The sequence below is a fragment of the Castor canadensis genome, chromosome 8 (genome assembly GCF_047511655.1).
Source record: "Castor canadensis chromosome 8, mCasCan1.hap1v2, whole genome shotgun sequence".
In the NCBI taxonomy this organism is placed as follows: domain Eukaryota; kingdom Metazoa; phylum Chordata; class Mammalia; order Rodentia; family Castoridae; genus Castor; species Castor canadensis.
In genome coordinates, this window is record NC_133393.1 from 86,259,164 (window position 1) to 86,281,272 (window position 22,109).

A 22,109-nucleotide genomic window follows, 5' to 3' on the forward strand; every position below is an offset into this window, starting at 1 on the left:
GAAGACTGGATCCTTTGGGATGTAGAGTACAATGAAATGGGGACTCGTAAGGTCATCTGCCTGGGTGACAGAGGACCTTCGGATTTGAGGGCAATCATGGGATTTGATGATAAGGGATAGAAGGGCGTTCTTGGAATTGAGAGGAGGGGAACGGAGTAAAAATTAAGGTAAAGAGCAGCAGGGAAATACAATAGATAGGGTTTGGGCTCGGATTAAAGGAGGAGGGAAGATTTAGTCAGAGTAGGTGGACCACGGGGGTTCTTTTAGAAAGTGGGTCTGTCTCAGGCTTCACCTTTTGCCTAAGGAGTGGAAGGCATTCTTTTAATAATTTCATTACTTACAGTCTATTTTATTGATAATGCATTTGTAATATTTCCCGTCTGCTCAGCAGGTTACTGTACATAATTTACCTGTGGTTAATGAAGCAAGAGAGGACAGATCACCAAAAAATAATCTTGCTTTGAGTTAGGTCAGTGATAATTAAGAGTTCAGGGTGTTTGGGGGGAGAACCCATAACTTGCTTGTTTCCCGTTGAACTAAAAGGTGCTGAATAGGTTTGATGAAATCTAAGTTATCTGTACTTTGTTAGAATTGCGATTTCTTACTGAGAAATGTTCATGTACCATCTGATTTTGTGGTAGTGTGTTGAGGTTTTGCTTCAAGAAATTGTTTCTTGTTGCTGACTCCAGGTTATCAGCTTGCCTCATTCCCTCTAGTTTGAATTAAGGTGATTGGGGAATATTGTGGGAAAGTATTTCTGGGGTTATGATCTTTGAATTTTCATAATACTTGGATTTCCAGGCCAAATTTGAGTGGGTACTAAATAGAAGAGTGCTGTTTTTGAAATTTTTGTTACCATTACGTGTTCATAAATAGTCCATGTTAAGCTTTGTATTTCTTGGGCATTAAGTTTTGCTGACTCATCTAAGATTTCTGGGCATTTATCAGTTTATATTTCTCAGCTGTGTCTTCAGTGGTAGCATTAGGCTACTTTAGAAAGATGCAAAAAATCATGATCTAAATTGTAGTTTTCTTATAAAATTCAAACCAAGAAGGGAGTGTAGTGTTCTCATTAGTGATAATATGACTCTATGGACCTTTCTATGGGCTATGCTAAGATTTTTTGCATGCATTATCTTATTTAATCCTCAATTTTAGTTCAATCCTCTTTTGTAAATTAAAAGGTTAAATAATTTACTAAGGTCATAGAACTAGGGAATAACAAAGCTAGACCCAGATCTAAACACTGTTGGATGCTTTCTTTAAATCTTCATTGCCTGATTGTTCTTTCTATTCTACCCCTATCTTGGTTGTAGTAAAGCAGCATGAACTGATTGAGACTTGAGTCTGATAGGATAACAGTGATTTTGGTTAAGATTGGGTTAGTGGGATACATCTGTAGAGTTTATGGAACACTTATTGCTTCTGGGATTCTGATAAAGGGCTAAAAACATCTTGTTACTAAGGATTGTCTTGTGATTTCACTTATTTTTCTGTTTAGTCTAGTGTACTGCTGAAGTACTGTGCATACGTGGCACTCTTACTTGCAGAAGTCAAGACAGCCAGTTGTGGAGCCAAAACTAATTAACTCAGGAAAAAAACTGCTCGGTGCTCAAGTGCTCTCCAAGCACCTGTTGAGCCTGTTGAGCCCACAATTGGTACTGATATTACCTCTAAATATAGACAGGATCCTCTTGGAAACCCAGAAAGAAACATCTAGAAGTGAGAGAAACAGCTGGGGCCTGAGGGAGGAGCTATAAGTTACTGGCTAAAACATCAGCACAGTCCCTGGAGGCTGATTAGGCTATTGATGCTAGTGAGTAGCAGGAGAGGAGGGAATTTTCATTTGTTAAGGCTCTGTATCTGTGTGCTTTGTATTACTCTAGAAGATAGTTGTGTTATCCCAAGCCTTTTTTTTTTTTTTGGAGTACTGGGCTTTGAACTCAGGGCCTACATCTTGAGCCACTCTACTAGCCCTTTTTTGTGATGGTTTTTTTTCAAGATAGAGTCTCACGAACTATTTGCCGGGGCTGGCTCCTGATTTCTGCCTCCTGAGTAGGTAGGATTACAGGCGTGAGCCACCAGTGCCCAGCTTTGCTTTATTTTTCAGATAGGGTCTTGAGCTTTTGCCTGGACCATGATCCTTCTACCTATATGGCTTCCTGTATAACTGAGATCACAGGCGCCCACTACTGTGCCAGGTTTATTGATTGAGATGAGGATTTCTCATTTTGCCTGGGCTGGTCTTCATCACGATCCTTTTGATCTCTGAACAGCTGGAATTACAGATGTGAGCCACTGTGCTTGGCTTATACTATTTATTTTTTTAAATTGCTGCTTGCAGTTTTCTATTGTAGAGCTACCATAATAGAGCTGGGGATTAAAAGTCACTCTTTGGGATTGGTGGTGTTACTCAAGTGGTAAAGTGCCTCCTTAGCAAGTGTGAGGCCTTAGTTCAAACCCAATACTGCAAAAAAAAAAAAAAAAAAAAAATCTTTTGGATCCACTGTGCTTCTCTTTTAGAATTAAACTGATTATATTGGTCTTGTTGCTTTCATTGGAAACTGGAAGGAAAAACTTTATTTGTGGGGGAGAAAGAGTTCATTGTATTACCAAATGGCCTCCTGTAGAATATAACTCAGCTTCCTTAGTTGCTTAGTGTATACCAGTAGCAGCATGAAAATGGCATATCCATCCCTTCTATACTGAGGTCTTGAGTTTTCTTTTTTCCCCCGCTCCCCCTGCCCCAGTAGTGGGGATTGAACCCAGGGTCTCATGCTTGCTAGGCTTAAGCACTCTTAACACTGGAGCTGAGGGAATACCCCAGCCCTGAGGTCTCGATTTCCTGGGTAGGTCATCTAAGCTCTGGAGGGTGACAGTGAAGCATGCCTATTACACACTTACCATTTTTCTTGATATGCTTTGACCATTGTTCTTGCTGGTTCTTTCCTTTTATTGTTGTAAAATACGCATAACAAAATACCATTTTAACTTTTTTTCTGTTTTTTTTTTTTTTGTGTGATATTGGAGCTCAAACCCAGGGCCTTGCACATGCTAGGTAAGTGCTTTACTACTTTAGACATGTGCCCAGTCCTTAATTTTTTTTTTTAAATCAGACTCCACTTGTAAAGCATTTTAACCATTTTAAGGTGAATTAAGATACATTTACATTGTTGTGCAGCCGTGCATCTTGAGAACTTTTTTTTTGGTGGTAATACTGGGGCTTGAACTCGGGGCCTTCCGCTTGCTAGACAGGCAGTTTACCACTTGAGCCATGCCCTCCCCAGCCCTTTTATCTTTTCTTCCCTTCCTTTTCCTTTCTCTTTCCCTTCCATTGAACCCAGGACTTCATGCATGATAAGCCTGCATTGTTCCACTGAACATTGCCAACCCAATATTTACACTTTTGTGTCTGGCTTACTTCATTCAGCATAATATCACAAGGTTCATCCATGTTGTAACATGTCAGTTTCATTTCTTTTTAAGGCTGAATAATATTCTGTTGCATTTATATGTCACATCTTGTCAGGTTTTTGTTTATGTTTTTGAGATTGCTATGTTGCTTAGACTGACCATGAACTCCTGGGATCAGGTGATCTTCCTGCCTCAGTCTTCGAGGAGCTGGGACCTTCAGGTGTGAACCACCATATGTGGCTATACCACATTTTGTTTATCCATTCATCCCCAGTGGACATTTAGGTAGGTTGCTTCCACTTTACCTTTTGGCCACTGGCCACCTTTTGACCATTGTGAATGATGCTGTTGTGAACATTGGTTTACAAATACCTGTTTAAATCATTGCTTTCATTTTTTTTTTTTTTTTTTTTTGCAGTACTGGGGCTTGAACTCAGGGCTCAGGGCCTATACCTTGAGCCACTCCACCATCCCTTTTTGTGTTATGTATTTTCAAGATTGGGTCTTGCAAACCATTTGCTGGGCTGCCTTTGAACCTTATATCTCTGCCTCCTGAGTAGCTAGGATCACAGGCGTGAGCCACCAGCGCCCCGCTATTGCTTTCATTTCTAATGGTTATATGATGTAGAAGTATAATTGCTGGACCATATGGTAATTCTGTGTTTAATTTTTAAATTTTTATCTTTTTGGTGGTACAGGCATTTGAACTCATGGGCTTTATGTTTGTGAGGGAGGTGCACTACCATTTGAGCTGTGCCTTCAATGCTTTTTGCTCTGTTTGTTTATTTATTTATGTAGTACTGGGATTTGAACTCAAGTCCTACACATTGAGCCACTCCACTAGCCCTTTTTTGTGGTGGGTTTTTTCGAGATAAGGTCTGGTGAACTATTTGTCCTGGCTGGCTTGGAAATGTGATCCTCCTGATCTCTGCCTCGCCAGTAGCTAGGATTGCAGGTGTGAGCCACTGGCACCCAGCTGCTCTGGTTATTTTTAAGACAGGGTCTTGCTTTTTTTGCCCAGGCCCATCCGGACCACTATCTTCCTACTTTAAGCTTCCTGCCTTTGTTGAGATGACAGGTGCACTACCAAGCCAGTTTCTTTCCCTTGAGATAAGGTTTCATGAACTGTTTGCCTGGGCTGGCTTTAAACCATGATCCTCCTGATCTCTGCCTCCTAAGTAGCTAGGATTACAGGGGTGAGCCACCAGCACCTTGCTGAGATGGATCTTGAAAACTTTTTGCTGGGGCTGGCCTCTAATCTCAGTCTTCCAGGTAGCTAAGATTATAGGCGTGAGCCACCAATGCTTGACTCTGTGTTTAATTTTTTTGAGGAAGTGTGGTTACATGCTTGCCTGGAGGTGGCACTTGGCCTTATATATGAGGGATGGTGCTTCCTTTTTTGACTTTGCCTGTATTGTTAGTAGGATACTTGAAATAATTCAAAAGGAAATGTTTTACCCAGTTTTCATGTGGGAGGAGCCATTTGTTTTTGGTTTTTTTTGCAGTACTGGGGTTTGAACTCAGGGCCTGCATGACACCTTGAGCCACTCCACCAGCCCTGTGTTTTGGTGTTGGGTAGTTTTAAGATACGGTCTTGAGAACTATTTTCCTGGGCTGGCTTTGAACTGTTATCCTCCTGATCTTTGTTTTCTGAGTAGCTAGGATTACAGGTGTGAGCTACCAGCGCCTGGCTAGAAACAACCATTTGTGATGTACAAATCTTTCCACTGTGCATATGTATCTTTTTTTTTTTTTTTTTTTTTGTGGTTCTGGGTTTGAACTCAACCTCTACTACTTGAACCACTCCACTAGCTCCCACAATGCAATGATCATCTTCAGAATGATCTGTCTATAAAAAAAGTGCCAGTAGTGTAAAGCATTTCCAGTATATTTTGCTGCCTTTGGTTGGAATTCAGAGTACTTTTTTTTTCATTTAAAAGTGGTTTTTTTTTTTTTTTTTTGGTGGTTCTAGGGTTTGAACTCAGGGCTTCATACTTGCTAGTCAGATGCTCTACCTCTTGAGTCATTGAGTCATTCCTCCAGGACTGCCCCCCCCCCTCCGCTTTTTTTTTGTTGTTGTTGTTGAGTATTTTCAAGATAGGGTCTCAAGAACTAATTTCCAGAGATCTTCCTGATCTCTGCCTCTTCAATAGCTGGGATTATTGATATGCCACACCTAGGCATTTCATTTTTAACAAATGTCACATGGAGATTAATTATCCCTCTCTTCCATGTCTCATTAGATTATTGGGTTTCAAAGCTTCAGGTTTCCCGGAGCTTCTTAGGACACTTAGTGAACCTACACTTGGAGGTCATCTATCTGAAACTCAGGCCAACTGCTTGACAGTTGAATTGGTTCTGAAGTATTTTTAAAGATTTGAAGTTTGTAGACATTTTATCTTTAGGTTGGATTCACCAGAGACCAGTATTCACTCTTCCATGTTCATATATACCATGGCAGCCAATAGGAATGGGTTTCTGAAATATTCATCATCTTTGCATATTTTCTGTAGTAGGCCTTTAAAACATTGTGCAGGGTCTGAGGAGATAGCTATTAGCTTAAAGGCAACTTTCTGTTTTTTTCATGGCTTGGTTTTGAACTCGGCTTCATGCTTGCAAAGCAGGTGCTCTACTGCTTGAGCCACACCGCCCATCCAAAGGCAAGTTCTACAGCCATTGTCCTATGACTAATTTATGGTTAGACACAAGTTGATTAGAGGTTTTTGGGGCTTTCCAGAGGTTACATAGTTTTTTACTGGCCCAAATTCTAAATGACACTCTTAGTTTGCTGGTAAAAGGAGGACTTATAAGTTACTTCATTAGCAGGATGCCATGATTACTAGTTGTGGAGTGGGGTTTGTACTCTTCTTTTGGATAGGCGGAAGTATTGGGACTGAGGAGGAGGTTTGTGATGAGACCGTTATGATGTGGGTAAGTCAGGATAGGTAAGTGAAGGTGTCTTTTGTACTTAAAGATGCTCCCAGTGATACTTCCTGTGGACCTGGATAAAGATCAATTTGTAAAACCTGTGTGTGTCCTATCTTTTTTTTCCTTCTTTTTTGTGGTACTATAGGTTGAACTTGGGGCCTCAGTCTTGCTAGGCAGATGCTCTACCATGTGAGAGCCATGCCCCCAGCCCTTTTTTTTTTTTTTTAATTGAATAGTTTTGCTACGTTTCAGAATAAAAACCTTGCTTTAATATTTTAAGATGCACTGCAGGTATGCCGTGCTGCCAGTTAATTGGAATAACAAACGCCCCCGTCAGTGATCCAGAGGTCTGGGAAAATGTGTGAGGTCTTAACTTTCAAAGCGTGTAAAACTGGTTTTTATAGTTTTTCTTCTTGAAATCAGTCTGGGACATCTCAGTCTACACAGGCATTGCCATAACACTTGCCTTGATGCTCACAATACCTCAGAAATGCATTCAGTATCATAGATTTGTAGGTCTTCCAAAAGGTTCTTTTGTTAACATGTAAGCAGACAGTACTAAACAATGTTATCTAAGCTATGGCTGCCGACTACTGGATCTTAGTAATGAACCAAATTGCAAAATGTTTCCTTGTAGATTTTTACAAAAGTTTAAAAATTAAAGAATATTGGACTGAGGTTTAGCTCATTGCTTGCCTAGCATGCAGGAGGTCCTGGGTTTAATCCCAGCACCAAAAAAAAAAAAAGAAAAGACACAACCAAAACAAACAAAAAACCAAACCTTACTGGGTGTAGGTGCCTTGTGCCTATAAATCCTAGCTACTCAGGAGGCAGAGATCAGGAGGAACGTGGTTTGAAGCCAGCCCAGTTAAGTAGTTCTTGAGACCCTATCTCAGAAAAACCCATCACAAAAAAAGGACAGGTATAGTGACTCAAGGTGTAGGTCCTGCGTTCAAACCCCAGTACCCCCCCAAAAAAACCCATCAACCATTTTTAAATATTCCAGTTCTCCTGAATGATTTAGGGGGAACCCCTACAAAAATCAAAATAGATAAAAATACTTAACCTTTGGATCCCTTTATTCCACGGCCTTCATAAAAAACAAATAGGCACATTTTTGTACTATAGCTTAAATATAGAAAATATATCAGTAATTTATGATTAACAGTGAATTTCATTCTGAGTCATTTGTGACACAGCTTTTTTAGTTGAGATGGAGTCTCATGAACTTTTTGCTGTGGATGCCTTGAACCGGGATCCTCCTGATCTTTGCCTCCCAAGTAGCTAAGATTATAGACTTGTGCCACTGTGTCTGGCTCCTGTCTTGAATACATGGATCTGTTTAGTAGTAGTTGGCTTGCTAGTGTTTTAAGTCTCCCTGAAGTAGTAGAGCAGTACTTTTCCCTAAATTATCCACTTGGTCTTTGATTATAGCTTGTCAATGTGGTTAGCCCACTGCTGGCCCTTACTGGCCTACTGTTAACTTCTGATTCAAAGTATGCAGAAGTACGTGGCAGAAGTATCTCTTTTACTTACTTTGCTTGATTATCCTTGTACATCTTTGTGGTAAATTGCTTTTGTAGCCCACCTGTGTGTTCTAAATGAGCCTTCTGTACAAGAATATCATGAGAGGCTCCTTTACATCTCATGAAAATAGTAAAACTCATTTGTAGCTAATGTGGAATGCTAGGAAGCTAAAGTACATACCTGGAGGTAGAACCACCACAGAACTAAGTGAGCCATTTAACTTATTTCTAAATGATATAGTAGATCTTACTAGTCTACACAGTAAGGTTTTTTTTTTTTTTTTTTTTTTTGTGGTACTGGGGTTTGAACTCATGAGTTTGTGCTTGTGATGCAGGTGCTCTTCTGCTTGAGCCATATCTCCAGCCCTACAAAGTAAGTTTTTTGAGATGATTATCTAATTTCTTGTTAAGTCAGCAGTAATTTAAACAAGGATTCATTGGATAATCTTTCTCACTCTGTCACTATTCAAAGCAAAATGGACTGGAGGCATGGCCCAAGTAGTAGAGTGCCTGCTTTGTAAGTACAAAGCCCTGAGTTCAAACCCCAGTTCCAGCAAAAAAAAAAGAAAAAAAAGTTGATATTTGACACTTATCTCTAATGTGCTAGCCTATAATGTTATGATGATCCTATAAGTTAGATGTAAGATGTTATTATTATATGTTGTAGTTTGGGAGCACAGGAAACAATGCAACATTTACTATTGTGTGTTTTGTCATCTAGTAGAAAAAGCTTTGGAGAAAGGAGATTTGGTACTTTCATCCTGATTACTTGTGGTTTCCTGATGTCCTAACATTTTAGTAAGATTAAGTAGAATTATATTCAGTTTTTATACAATTAAATTTTTGATTAGGCATGGAAGCTGAGAACATAACAATCCTTTCACACACTGTGGACTAATTTTTCCTTTGTGTACTAGCCCAAGAATATTATAACCTTCCTGGTAGCCGAAGTTATTTTGAGACAGGATCTTCCTATGTAGTGCAGGTTGACTTAGAACTTGTGACTCTCCTGCCTCAGTCTCCCAAGTATGTGGTTGAAGTTTTCAATGCTTGAAATGTAGATCTACTAAATAGTGTTGGCTATGATAAGCCAATACTAAAGTTATAGTTACAATAGTTCCTTGTATAATATTTCTGATATTTTTCCTTTAGTTTCTCATTAAAATAGGGAAGCTGAGGCAGGAGGATCATTTGAGCCCAGGAGTTTAAGTCCAGCCTGGGTGACATAGGGAGACTATTAAAGAAAGACAAAAATAGAGAAAAAAATAAAGAAGGAAGTGGTATGTAACAGGTTAATTAAGAGCACAGCCATGACTTCGAACCTTTACTCCTGTATCTATTCCCTTTGAATTTGATCATTTAATTCTCTGTGCTGAGGTTTTTGTATCCATAAAGTGGGTGCAGAAATAACTCCTACTACAGAGATGTTCTGAATGTTAAGACTTTTTTTTTTTTTTGGGGTGGGACTGGGGTTTGAACTCTGGGCTTAGTGCTTGCAAATCAGTCACTGGACCACTTGAATCACACTTCTCTTTGCTCTGGTCGTTTTGGAGATGGGGTCTTGAGAACTGTTTTTCCTGGCTGGCCTTGAACGGTGATCCTCCCGATCTGAGCCTCCCAAGAAGCGAGGATTATAGGTGTGAGCCACCAGTGTTCAGCAACTGTTGGACTTTTAAAATATTTTTATATATTATATTTATATAATATAAAATTAACTGTTTTATGATGTGCCACAGTCACTTCTGTCTAGTTCCAGAACTTTTTTCATTACACCCAAAGGAGACCCTGTACTCACTAAACATTCATTACTTATTTTCATTTCCATTTCTGGTAAACACCAGTTTGCTTTCTGCGGATTTACCTATCCTAGATTTTTCAAATAAATGGAATTCTATACAATATGTGACATCATATGTTTGGCTTCTTTCACTTCATATTGTGCTTAAGTTCATTTTCTAACATACTTGTTTTTTGAGACGGTCTTGCTCTGTAGCCCTGGATTGCTTTGAACTTGGACTCTTCTGCATCAGCCTCCCTAGTGCTGGGGTTATAGGCATGTGCCACCATGCCTGGCTCAGAACCCCCATCATTTTTATGGCCTGACATTCCATCGTATGGCTGTATCACATTTTGTTTATCTGTTTATTGATGGTCAGTGTGCCATTTCTACCTTTGGCTATTGTGAATATTGCTAATGTGAACATTGATGTACTGTGATTGTTTGAATACCTATTTTCAGTTCTTTTGGGTCTATACCTAACAGTGAAATTGTTAGGTTGTAAGTAATTCTACACTTAAGATGTTGATGAACTGCCATACAATTTTCCACGACTGCAGCATTTTACACTGTCCCATCAACATATGAGGCTTTTAATCTTCTCATATCCTTGCTAACAGTTTTTTTTCTCCCATCCTTCCTCACTCCCTCTTGCTGAGAATTGAACCCAGAGCTTTGTTTTAAATTTTTTTTGGTGGGCTTGAGATTTGAGCTCAGTTTTGTACTTGCTAGGCAAGCTCTGTACCACTTTAGCCATGCCCTCAGTCCTCTCCTCTTAATACGCGTATTTTGGAGACATACAGATCCACTTTATTCTTTTAACCCCTTTGTAGTGTTCATTTCATAACATGAATCTGCCATTTTGTTTAACCCCAGTTGGTTATACATAGAAGTGTTTCTAACAATGCTTAAATGAACACATTTTTATATGCTTCTTGTTGATGTGTATGAGTGTTTCTCTGGGTTGTTTGATGCAAAGATACGCTTTTCTAAAATTTTTGGTGAATATTGTCAAATTGCTTTTTAAATATTTTCCTTGGGAAGAAATGTACTTCTTTTTTGTAGTACTGGGGATTAAATCTAGGGTCTTGTGCATACTAAGCATTCACTCTACCACTGAGCTGCACTTTGGCCCCAGATCGCTTTTTGAAAAAACTTGTTTTGAAATAATTTTGGATTTACAGGAGAATAAAGGTAGTATGGAGAGCTTCCATGTGCCTCTCCCCTAGCTTTCCCTAATGTTAGCCTCTTTTATAACCTCAGCGCATTTATCAGAAGTGAGAAATTAGCACTGGGATAAAACTACCAAATTATAGACTGTATTTGTATTTCTCCAATTTTTCCACTAATGTCCTAAAAAGTTAGATTCAACCTTGGATCCTGTCCTTATCCATTATGTGCCCTTATAATCCATTATAATCCTTAGCCATTATGTGTGTTTAGATTTATCCAGTCTGTGACAGTTCCTGTCTTAACTTGACTTTTTTTTTTTTTTATTATTATTATTACCTGGACACCTGTGAAGATTACTGGTCTGGTATTTACAGAACATCTCTCAATATGGAAGGTTTGATGTTTTTTTCATTATTATACTGAGATAATGGATTTTTAAGAATACCGCAAAGGTGATACGCCCTTTTCATCCCAGCAGTATCTGAGGGTAGATGATGTCAACACATCTTGTTTCTGGTGATAATTAACCTTTTTTTTGAGTTGGGAGTCTTACTGTTTTGTCCTGGCAGCCTAAAACTCCTGGACTCAAGTGATCTTCCTGCCTCACCCTCTTGAGGAGCTGGTATTAAAGTTGTGCACCACCATGCCCACCTTGGAGATGTTAAACTTGATCTCTTGACTAAGTTAATGTCTTCCAGGTTTCTTTGCTATAAAATTTCTGGTTTCTCTCTTTTTTTTGTGGTATCTGGGTTTGAATTCAGAGCCTCCTGCTTTCTAGATAGGTGCTTTAGCATTCGAGCCATGGCCCCAGCCTGGTTTTCTCTTTTTATATTGTGTTTGTTAAAAGTGAGTCACTCCCCAGTACTCAGGAGGCTGAGGCAAGAAGGATCATGAGTTCAAGGCTAGTCTGGGTTGCATTTTGAGATGTCATAAAACAAAACAAAAAAGTGTCACTAAATCCTGCCCATACTCATGGGGAGAGGAATTAAATTACATCTCCTAGAGAGATTAAAAGATTGTGTGGACAAGCCTGGCATGATAATTCATGCCTGTAATCCCAGTACTCTAGAGGTTGAGACAGGAGGATTTTGAGTTAAAAGCCAGCCTGGACTACATAGTGAGACCCTGCCCCCATATTCCAAAAAAGAATATTTGGACATATGTTAAAACTGCCATAATAATTAATATTTTGTGAAGCTAGTTTGAAGCTATGTAAATACATTATTTCTCCTTGAAAGCTATCCCTGCTTTTTTTTTTTTTTTTTTTTTTGGTGGTTGTTGCTGGTGGTCCTGCGCATGGGAGCCAAGGCCTTGTGCATACACCCATTAACTTTAGCATTTTTTAGTGGATTTTACCTGTAGCCATTATTACTGTGGTGTACTAATTATGATTTTCTATTTATCATTATTTCTACATTTATTAATTGTAACTTTTTTGTAAGGAGACTTGTACTTTCTCCCTCATTCAGTCATTTATATCATTATGGACTCATGAATATTCTTTGGAGTATAATGTTTGTTGTTTATCAGGCATCTTAAAAAATACCAGTTTGCACTCTTACCAGTAAATAATGAACTTACCTACTTCTAACATTGGCTGTTTTCTGGTGAATTAAAACAGTTTTTCTTGAGTAGCTATCGGATGAGGGTGTTTTATGTGTTTTTTTGACTACAGGTTGAGTATCTCTTACCAAAAAGCTGCAGACTAGAACTGTTAAGATTTTAGTGTTTTGGATTTTGGATATTTGCATAGGCTTTACCAATTGAATATCCTTAATCTGAAAATCTGAAATCTAAAATGCTTCTTACTCAAAAGTTTTGGATTTTGGAACATTGGATTTTGAATTTTCGGGTAAGGGATATTCTTTTTTTTTTTTTTTCTGATAGGAATTTTCAACCTGTAATTGTATTTCTCTGTGTGTTTTCTTTTCATATTCTTTGCTTTTTTTGAAACTCTGGATATTACTGGCATTGTAAAACAAACAAAAAACAAGGGGAAAAAAATCCCACAAAAAAACACAGTAGGAAAGAAGAGAAAGGGATTGTGTGCATATGTATGTGTGTGTGTGTGTGTGTGTGTGTGTGTGTGACAGACACATAGATGTGGTAATGGAAGGTCTGGTTGAGAAAGTAATATTTGAACAAAAACCTAAAACTTGGTTTTGATATCTCCAATTTCCTTTTGGTTTAATTTTCAAAATTATATCTCAAACACACCCATGAAGTAGGTAGATTGATTAGGCAGTAGAAGTTTGGGAAAGTTTTCTTCTGATTGTTTTAATATTAGCAAATTAGGAAGCAAAGTACTTAGCTGAGAGTGACTGTTGGGAGGAGGTGATGGGAGGTTAGTGGAGAGAGAAGGTGTGAAATGGTTCTTGAGGAGAATGGCTGCTACAGGGAAATAGCTATGGTTATCAGGTGGCATTAAGGGCTCTTTGAGGTTTGTGGTCATCTATTTATTTTTTGTGGCACTGGGGTTTGAAATCAGGGCCTCACACTTGATAGGCAGGCATTCTTACTGCTTGTACTGCTCTGCTGGCCCTTTTTTGTGAAGAGTTTTTTTTTGAGATAGGATCTCATGAAATATTTGCCTGGGGCTGACTTTGAACCATGATCCTCCTGATCTCTGCTTCCGTATGTAGCTAGGATTATAGATATGAGGCACTTGGCACCTGGCATGTGGTTATAAATTTAAAGGGAGATTAGTCAGTATGTTTTTTACATATTTATCTGCAGGTATGTATGTTTGGGGTGGATTTAACTAGAGACTGGGTTTCATCAAGATACTAGAACAAAGCAAGAGGAGCATTATATGCAAGGAGTGATTCTGATATACTGTGGAATTTGAACCAGCTAAGGAAGGAGGGAGGGGAGAAATGAAGTGGCAGGAAATGGGGAGAAGATGAGTCAGTGGATTGAAGGTCCTGCTGGAGTCAAAAGCTATTGCGGTTTGAGTACATGAGAGATACTAGGTCAAAACTTTCCCAAACTTCTACTGCCAAATCAATCCATTTACCTGATGAATGCATTTGGGGTATAACTTGAAGAGTAAACCAAAAGGAAATTGGAAATATATTTGATGTATATTTAATGTACTTGTTTTCAGGAATACATGATGGGATACAACACTTGAGATTGTGAGGGCTTGGTTATGAGCTGTGTGGGTAAAGAACAAAGTCATTGGAAGTGAGAAATTTAAAGAAGAGAGACGAGTTCAGAGTGACCACCTGTGTGAAATCACTAAATCACTTAGACTTAAGTTGAGTAGTGTTGTAGTCTCACAGTAAGCCAGAAAATACTTTTCATTAGGGTATTCAAAGCATAGGTGGCTTTGATTTTTAATTTTTATTTTACTTACTTATTTTTTTAGTGGTACTGGGGATTGAATTCAGGGTCTTAGCCTTGCTAAGTAAGTATTGTAGCACTTGAGCTTTGCCCCCAGCCTCCAAAGCATAGATTTCTTTTTAGGGAGGAAGGAAGGAGACTGACTTGAAGAATCTGCAAGGAGCGGAGGACACTTACTCCGTCTGCTCGTGTGAGGAGTGTGGGAAAGATTGCTCTTACCATTTTAGGGCTGGGGGAGATACAGCTCTTAGAGGAGGGCAAGAAGTTGAAGGACGTGTTCAGAGAAGATGTGGGAAATTTAGGGCACAGTACAAGGGTTTCAAAATTTGGGGAGAGGTGGGTGAGACGTGGGGAAAGCGTCATAGATACGCAGAACAGCGTGGCGTTAGAATGTGAGAGATGAGAGATAGGAAGTCTGCAACTTCTTTTGATGGACAGCATAAAAAAGCTGAGGAGTATGAAGAGATTCCGGGCAGATAGAGAAGGTGAGTGTGTGAGTGTTGGGAGGAAGGGAAAGGGATTCAAGTTTTGCTTTAAGTCTTAATTGTGTCTGATATTAATTATTGAATAATAAGATTTTTTTTTCATGGTACTGGGGTTTGAACTCAGAGCCTCATGCTTGCTAGTCAGGTGCTTGAGGCACTCCAGCCTTTTTTATATTTTTTGAGATGGGATCTTATCATGTGGTTCAGGCTGGACTCGAACTTGCAGTCCTCCTGCTTCAGCTCCTGAGTGCTGGGAAAGATTCCTGTTGATATTTATGCAGCGTTTTTTTATCCTTTTGATTTTCAACCTGACTGACTCACTTTGCTTATGTATATCTTGGTGAATTAATCTTGTCTTAATTTACTGTTTTCATATTTAATGTGACTACTGACATATTTAGACTTCTGCCATTTTAGTTTATACCTTTTTTTTTTTTTTTTTTTCCTCCAGTACTGGGGTGTGAACTTAGGACCTTGTGCTTGCTAGGGAAGAGTTTTACCACTTGGGCCCATTCCCAGCCCTTTTTGCTTTATTTTTCAAATTGGGTCTCTTTTGCCCAAACTGGTCTTGGACTGCTTCTTCTGTGTAGGAGTATAGATATGTGCCACCACACCTGCCTTCATCTTTGAGGACCTGGACTTACCACTACCCTTCTTTCTCTGCCTCCCGCCTTCCAGGTGGCTGGGATTAGAGGCATGACTCATACCCATGCCAAGCTGCTGCTTGTTTTTTTTGAGACAGGATCTCCCTCTGTAGCGTAGGCTGGGCTTGAGCTCACAATCCTCTTGTTTCATCCCTTTGGAGTAGCAAAGATTATAGGCACGCCACTGTGCCCAGTTTAACCACACTTCTTATTTGCTTTATGTTGTACATACGGAGTCCTTTTTTTGTTGTTTTTTAAACTGATTTTTCAGTTAATAATCTGGGGTTTTTCAGTTAAGTTTTTTTTTGTGTGTGATAGTGGGACTCGATCTCAGGGTCTCACACTTGCTGGGCAGGTGCTTTACCACTTGACCCACTCTTGCCAATTTTTGTTTTGTTTTGTTTTGCAAGACAGGGTCTTATTATGTTGCCCTGGCTGTTCTCAAATTACTGGCCTCCAGGGATCTTCTCATCTAAGACGGTAAGTGTGTGCCTGACTTTAACTATCATTCTATTTTGCATTGTTGGGGATTGAACCCAGGTCTTTGCACATGGTAGGCCAGTGCTCTACCAGTGAGCTACACCTGCAGCCCTAATCATAAGTTTTTTGGTTTTTTTTTTTTTTTTTTTGGTGGTTGTGGGGTTTGAACTCAGAGCTTGTCCCTTGCTAGGCAGGCGTTCTATTACTTGAGCTATGCCCCAAGCCCTTTTTCCTTTGGTTATTTTTGGAATAAGGTGTCATATGTTTGCCTGGACTGCAGTCCTGTTTGTGTTTCCCATGTAGCTGAGTGACAGGTGAGTGCCACCACGCCTAGCTGTTGGTTGAGAAGGAATCTCTACCTCCTGAATTAGCTGGGATTACAGGTGTGAGCCACTGTGCCTGACCCCTAAACATTAAATTTTTAACAAGCACACACACTGAAGTCATAAGATTCATATGTCTGCCTTCCTAGATAATGCAAGACACTAGGAGATGTTTTAAATAACATTCATTCTCTCCAGTCTGCTTTTATCTATTTTTTTTTCTTTTTTCTTTTTTTATTTTTGTGGCACTGGGGTTTGAACTTGGCCTCTTGACTGCTAGGCATGTATTTGACCCATACTCCCAGCCCAGTCTGTGTTTATTTGGGTATTTTAGTTCCACCTTAAATATTGCTGACTGTGAAGTATTCAAATGCATAGATAAAAATAGAGACTAATACAAAAACATCTGTATTTACCATAGTGCTTTGTCTCCGCTTAATTATGCCAGTTTGTTTTATGTCTTTTTTTTAACTTTTTATTGTGGAGATGTTCAACATTTCACCTCGTTTAAGCAATTATCAACATTTTTCCTGTACTTAAAGATTTAATGTGATCACTGGGGTTAGGTATGTACTATGTGTGATCCATCCTTTTCTAAAAGTTTCCTGATAGTCTTTCATGAGATGGAGATTGATGATTGTTGCCTAGATCTGTTCCATCATTAAGGCTTGCAAAATAGGTATTTGCTAATTCTATTATTGTTTTGTATTTATTAGCTGAAATTCTCCTATAAAGATTTTTCTCTTCATTAACTCTTTGATTACTGCGAAATATGGTTTGTGTAGGGGAGGCAAAATGCTTGTTTTTTTGTATTTGTGGTGCTGGGGATTGAACCCAGGGCCTTGCACATGCTCTACCACTTGCTCTGTGCCCACAACCCTTTTGTTTTTGAGACAGGGTCTTCCTGCTACCTTTATCTGGGCTGGCCTCAGACTCTGGATCATCTGCCTCCACCTCCTGAGTAGTTGGAATTATAGGCTCGAACCACCATGCCTGGCTCTTTGTCAGTATTTATAATAACGAAATGGGTTAGCGGCCCACTAATCTCCAGAATTAACAGATTTTTAGGTATTTAATAGTGTTTGAAGTACTGTAGACATTATTATTACTGATATTCATATTGTCTCATCTTAGTACAGTGGGACATTTAGGTTCGTTCCATTGCCTTTTTGGTGGTACTAGAGTTGAACTCAGGGTCTTGTGCTTGCTAGGAAGGTGCTCTACCACTTGAGTCATACCTTCAGCCCTGTTTTGGTTTTTATTTTTCTGATAGGGTTTCAAGGTTTGTTTTTTTTGGTGGGAGCTAGGCTCGGACTGCAATCCTACTCATGGCTTGGATTACAGTCCCAAACCACCAGGCCCAACTTATCTGTTTAGATGGAGTCTCACTTTTTTGCCTGGACTGGCCTCAAACTGCGATCCTCCCAATCCCTTCCTCTCCAAGGTGCTGGGATTATAGATGTGAAGCCACCATACCTGGCCCTGTTGCCCTTTTGATATGATCCCAGTGATCTTTGATAGTTTTCCTACCTTTTGGCACAAGAAAATAATCTCAGCTCATCTATTTCTTTTTCTTTCTTTACTTCCTTCCTTCCTTTCTTTCCTTCCTTCCTTTCCTTCCTTTCTTTCTTCCTTTCTTTCTTTCTTTCCTTTTCTTTCTTTCTTTTTCTTTTTTTGCAGTACTGGGGTTTGAACTTGGCCTCCTGCTTGCCAGGCAGGTGCTCTACCATTAGAGCCACTCTTCTGGCCCCTTGTATGGATTGATTTCTTTCCACAGACCTAGACTCAGTTTTTCTCTAAGGAACTCCAGTTTCTTTTATTAGAGTATGGTATTTAGAGAGTACAACTTAGACATCAGAATATTTTTCTTCCCCCCTGCAGTGCTTGGGACTGAACCCAGGGCCTTGCATATGCTAGCCAAGTCCTCTACCTAAGCTATATTCCCAGCCCTTAAATCTTTTTTAAATTAAAAAATTATTTTTCTTTTGGTGCTGGGGATTGAACCCAGGGTCTCGTGCATGTTAAACATATTCTCTGCAGCTCCTAGACATCACTTTTTATTTCTTTTCTTTTGGTGGGACTAGGGTTTAAACTTAGGGCCTCACAATTGCAAAGCAGGCACTCTACTGCTTGAGCCACACCTCCAGTCCATTTTTGTCTGGTTATTTTGGAGATACGGTCTCATGAATCATTTGTCCAGGCTGGCCTCGAACCACAATCCCCCCAATTTCTGCCTCCTCAATAGCTAAGATTATAGAGGTGAGCCATCGTTGACTAGCTCGCATCAGGTTTTTTTAAAAAAGAAAAGATGACAGTGATGTTCTCTTCCCTCCTTCCCCAGAGGTAGTCACTATATCATATAGCCAGTGACAATCCATACATGCTTTAAAATTTTTCACTATGTAGTCCAGTGCTGGTGGCTCTTATCTGTAATCCTAGCCACTTGGGAGGCTGAGATTGGGAGGATCGTGGTTCGAGGCCAGTCTGAGCAAATAGTTCTCAAGACCCCATCTCAAAATAACCACAGCATAATGGACTGGAGGTGTGGCTCAAGCAGTAGAGTGCCTATGTTGCAAGTATGAAGCCCTGAGTTTAAACTTCAGTCCTACCAAAAACTAAATAAACTTAAAAAAAATTAAAATAGTAAAACAGTGCTTTCATGCTTTTGGTGTCATACGTAAATCTGTTCAGCTCAAGGTCACAAAAGATTTCATCTCTAATTTCTTTTCCTTTTCTTTCTTTTTTTTTTTTGGCTATACTGAGTTTTGAACTTAAGGCCTATGCCTTGAGGTACTCCACCAGCCCTTTTTTGTTGATGGGTGTTTTCTAGATAGAGTTTCACAAACTATTTGCCCAGTGTGGCTTTGTACCGAGATCCTTCTGATCTCTGCCTCCTGAGTAGGTAGGATTATAGGTGTGAGTAACTGGCTCCTGGCTTCTGATTTATTCTAGAAGACTTCTGGTTGTAGGTTTTTACATTACTATCTGTGATCCATTCATTATTTTATATACAGCTATCCAGTTATAAAGTAACATTTGTTGAATGTCTGAATTGCTTTTTATCTTTGTGGAAAATATGTTGGCTGTACATGTGTATCTATTTCTGACCGTCTGTTGTGTTCCATTGATCATTTGCAAATACAACACTATCTTGAATAGTATAGCTTTATGGTACTTCTTCAAACCAGGTAGTGTTAGTCCTCAAACCTCTCTCAAAGTTGTTTTGCCTAATCTATGACTTTCACATTTCCATATGGATTTTAGAACTAGTTTGTTAGATTCTACAAAAAAGCTAGCTGGGATTTGAAGTTGCATTAAATCTATTAAATCAGTTTGGGTAGAATTAACATTCTAACAGTACTGAGTCTTCCAACTCATGAACAGATATAGCTCTCCATTTATTTAGGTCTTTAGTATCTCTCCATTATTTATAGTTTTCGGAATACAGATTTTTTTTAATATCTTTTATTAAATTTATCTTTAAGAATTTTTTTGTTGAGCCTGGTGGTTAATGCCTATAATTTTAGAATTTGGGAGGATGAGACAGGAGGATTCAAAGTTCAAGGCTGGCCTCAGGTACATAGTAATACTGACTTAAAAAAGAGAATTCCATATGTTTGATGCTATTTATTGTGCTTTTAGGTTTTGGTTCTTTCTTTTTCTTTTTTTTTCTTTTTTTTGGCAGTACTGGGGTTTGAACACAGGATTTTGTGCCTTCTACCTCTACTTTCAATTTTTTTTTTTTTTTTTTTTTTTTTGGTAACACTGGGGCTTGAATGTTGAGCCTCATACTTGCTAGGCAAGCACTCCCACTTGAGCTTCTCCACCAGTCCTGTTTTGTGTTAGGAACTATTTGCCCAAACTGGTCTTGAACCGGTATCCTTCTGATTGTTGCCTTCTGAGTAGCTAGGGTTATGGGTATGAGCCATTGGCACCTGGCTAGTTTCAGTTTTTGCTTGTTGCTAGTATATAGGAATACAGTTGATTTTTGTATATTGATGTTGTATTTTGCCACCTTACTGAACTCATTAATTCTGGCATTCTTGTTTTTTGTAGATTTCATTATATTTTTTTCCCACACAGATTATCAAGTCATTTATGAATAAAGACAGTTTTACTTCTTTCTTTTCAACCTGGGTATCTTATCTTTTTCTTGCCTGATTATACTGACTGTAACTTCCAGTACAGAGAAGTAGTGAAAGCAGATTTCTGTGTTAGTCCTGATTTTAGGAGTACCTTACCTTATTTTTTAAAATGTCTTTTTCAGATTGTTATGTTCCTTCTTTTTTGGTGGTACGAACACTTAACATGAGATCTGCCCTCTTAACAAATTTTCACGTGCATAATAAATCATTGTTAATGATAGGAACAGTGTTTTATAGCAGATCTCTAGAACTTAATTGTCTTGCATAATAGAAACTTTTATATCTTTTTTTTTTTGTGGTACTAGGAGTTGAATTTAAGACTGTGCATGCTATGCAAGGGCTATACTACTTGAGCCAAGCCCCTAGTTTTGTTTTTAGTTTGTCTTATGCTAACTTTGTCCAGGTTGTCCTCCCAACTGGGATCCTCCTACTTCTGCCTCCTGAGTAACTGGAATTACAGGTGTAAGCCACCACATCCCCTCCTCCTTTTTTTGGTACTGGTGATTGAACTCATCGCCTAGCACTTGCTAGTCAAGTACTCTACCACTTGAGCCACTGCATCACTACTTTTGTTTTTTTGTTTTTGTTTTTGAGATAAAGTCTCGCTAACTTTGCCCAGACTGGCCTTGAATTTAGACCCTTCTGCCTCTACTTCCCAAGTAGCTGGTGTTCTGTTTTTTCTTTAAATCCTAAATTTAAGTCCTATGTGTCTCAAACTGTAGGAGCTCTCTTCTGAATAGTTTCTCATTTCCTTCTCCTGTGTTCCTTATCTCACTCTTTAGTTTTTAATTTTATTTATGATAAAGTTTCAGTTTAGGGTTTCTGTACCACATGCGTACTATGAATTTAGACTCTATAGTTGTGAATGGTGCAGGCCTGGGGCCCATTTTCCTCTAGGAAACTTTATTTGAGACAGGGTTTCACTGTGTAGCCCACTGGCTTCAAACCTTCGAACTCACAATCCTCCTGCCTCAGTCTCCTGAGTGCTGAGATTTTAGGTATCATGCCTGGCTGTTCCAGGTAACTTTATCCTTGGGCCCAAGTTTAAGATTTGTTCTCCATTTCACAGATGGAACAGTCCTTTGTGTTTCTCAAATATATTCTCAGTTTCAGTTTGTTGGCTAGGCATAGCCCCAGATTCCTTTGCAACTCCTAGGCATCAAGGTATCTTTCTGAAAGATATTTTTGTGTATTATTTGGCTTCAACTCTGACCTATTGTAATAGTCTTTTAAATGGGTCCCCAAATTCCACTCTTGTACCCCTTATAATCCATTTGTAATGCAGTGATGGTTTATTTATATCTTAGTGCCTGTGTTGTCAGCTTCATCTAGTATCATTTCAACTCTTCAGTTACTCTGACCTTTCATTTTCCTAATGCTTTGGGCTTCCCTAATCTCAGGGCCTTTATACTTGCTGTTCCCTCTCTCTAGAATGTTCTTCCCCACTACCATTCCTTCCCATGTCCTTGCCCACTCATTTTGGGGATTTTATCTCAGTTACCACTTCTTGAGCAATGTCTTTCCTGTTTGTCAGGTTTTTCTGTCCTTCTGTATCTTATAGCATCTGAACTTTATTTTTATGTTATCACAGTTTGTTATTGGACAAACTATCTGAGGATACAGACTTTGTCTTGCTTACTGAGAAGAGCACAAGAAGATACTAAAATATTTGTTGAGTGAATGCATGTTTATTTGAGTATTTCCTTCACTAGATAGACTAAGCTATGAGAGTGTAGGACATTATTATTTTGCTCACTAGTGTATTTCCAATGCCTTGTACAGGATCTGGCATATACTTTGTGGCTAACTTAGTGAATGATGAGATTATTTTTGTTTTTTAACTCTTTTTGCAGGGCCTCTTCTCACATA

General features: G+C 39.0%; 1 protein-coding gene across 2 annotated transcripts in view; it reads left to right on the forward strand.

The window, feature by feature from the left end:
- Positions 1 to 22,109, forward strand: part of Dnajc22 (DnaJ heat shock protein family (Hsp40) member C22) — a 64,141-nt gene that overhangs the window by 19,697 nt on the left and 22,335 nt on the right. Inside the window, exon 4 of one of the 2 annotated variants that reach the window (XM_074083320.1) lies at positions 15,703 to 15,772. The exons of the other annotated variant lie outside the window; for it this stretch is intronic. Within the exon in view, the coding sequence (XP_073939421.1) occupies positions 15,703 to 15,772 (70 nt within the window). The remainder of the gene's footprint in view (positions 1 to 15,702; positions 15,773 to 22,109) is intronic. 2 annotated transcript variants of the gene reach the window in all.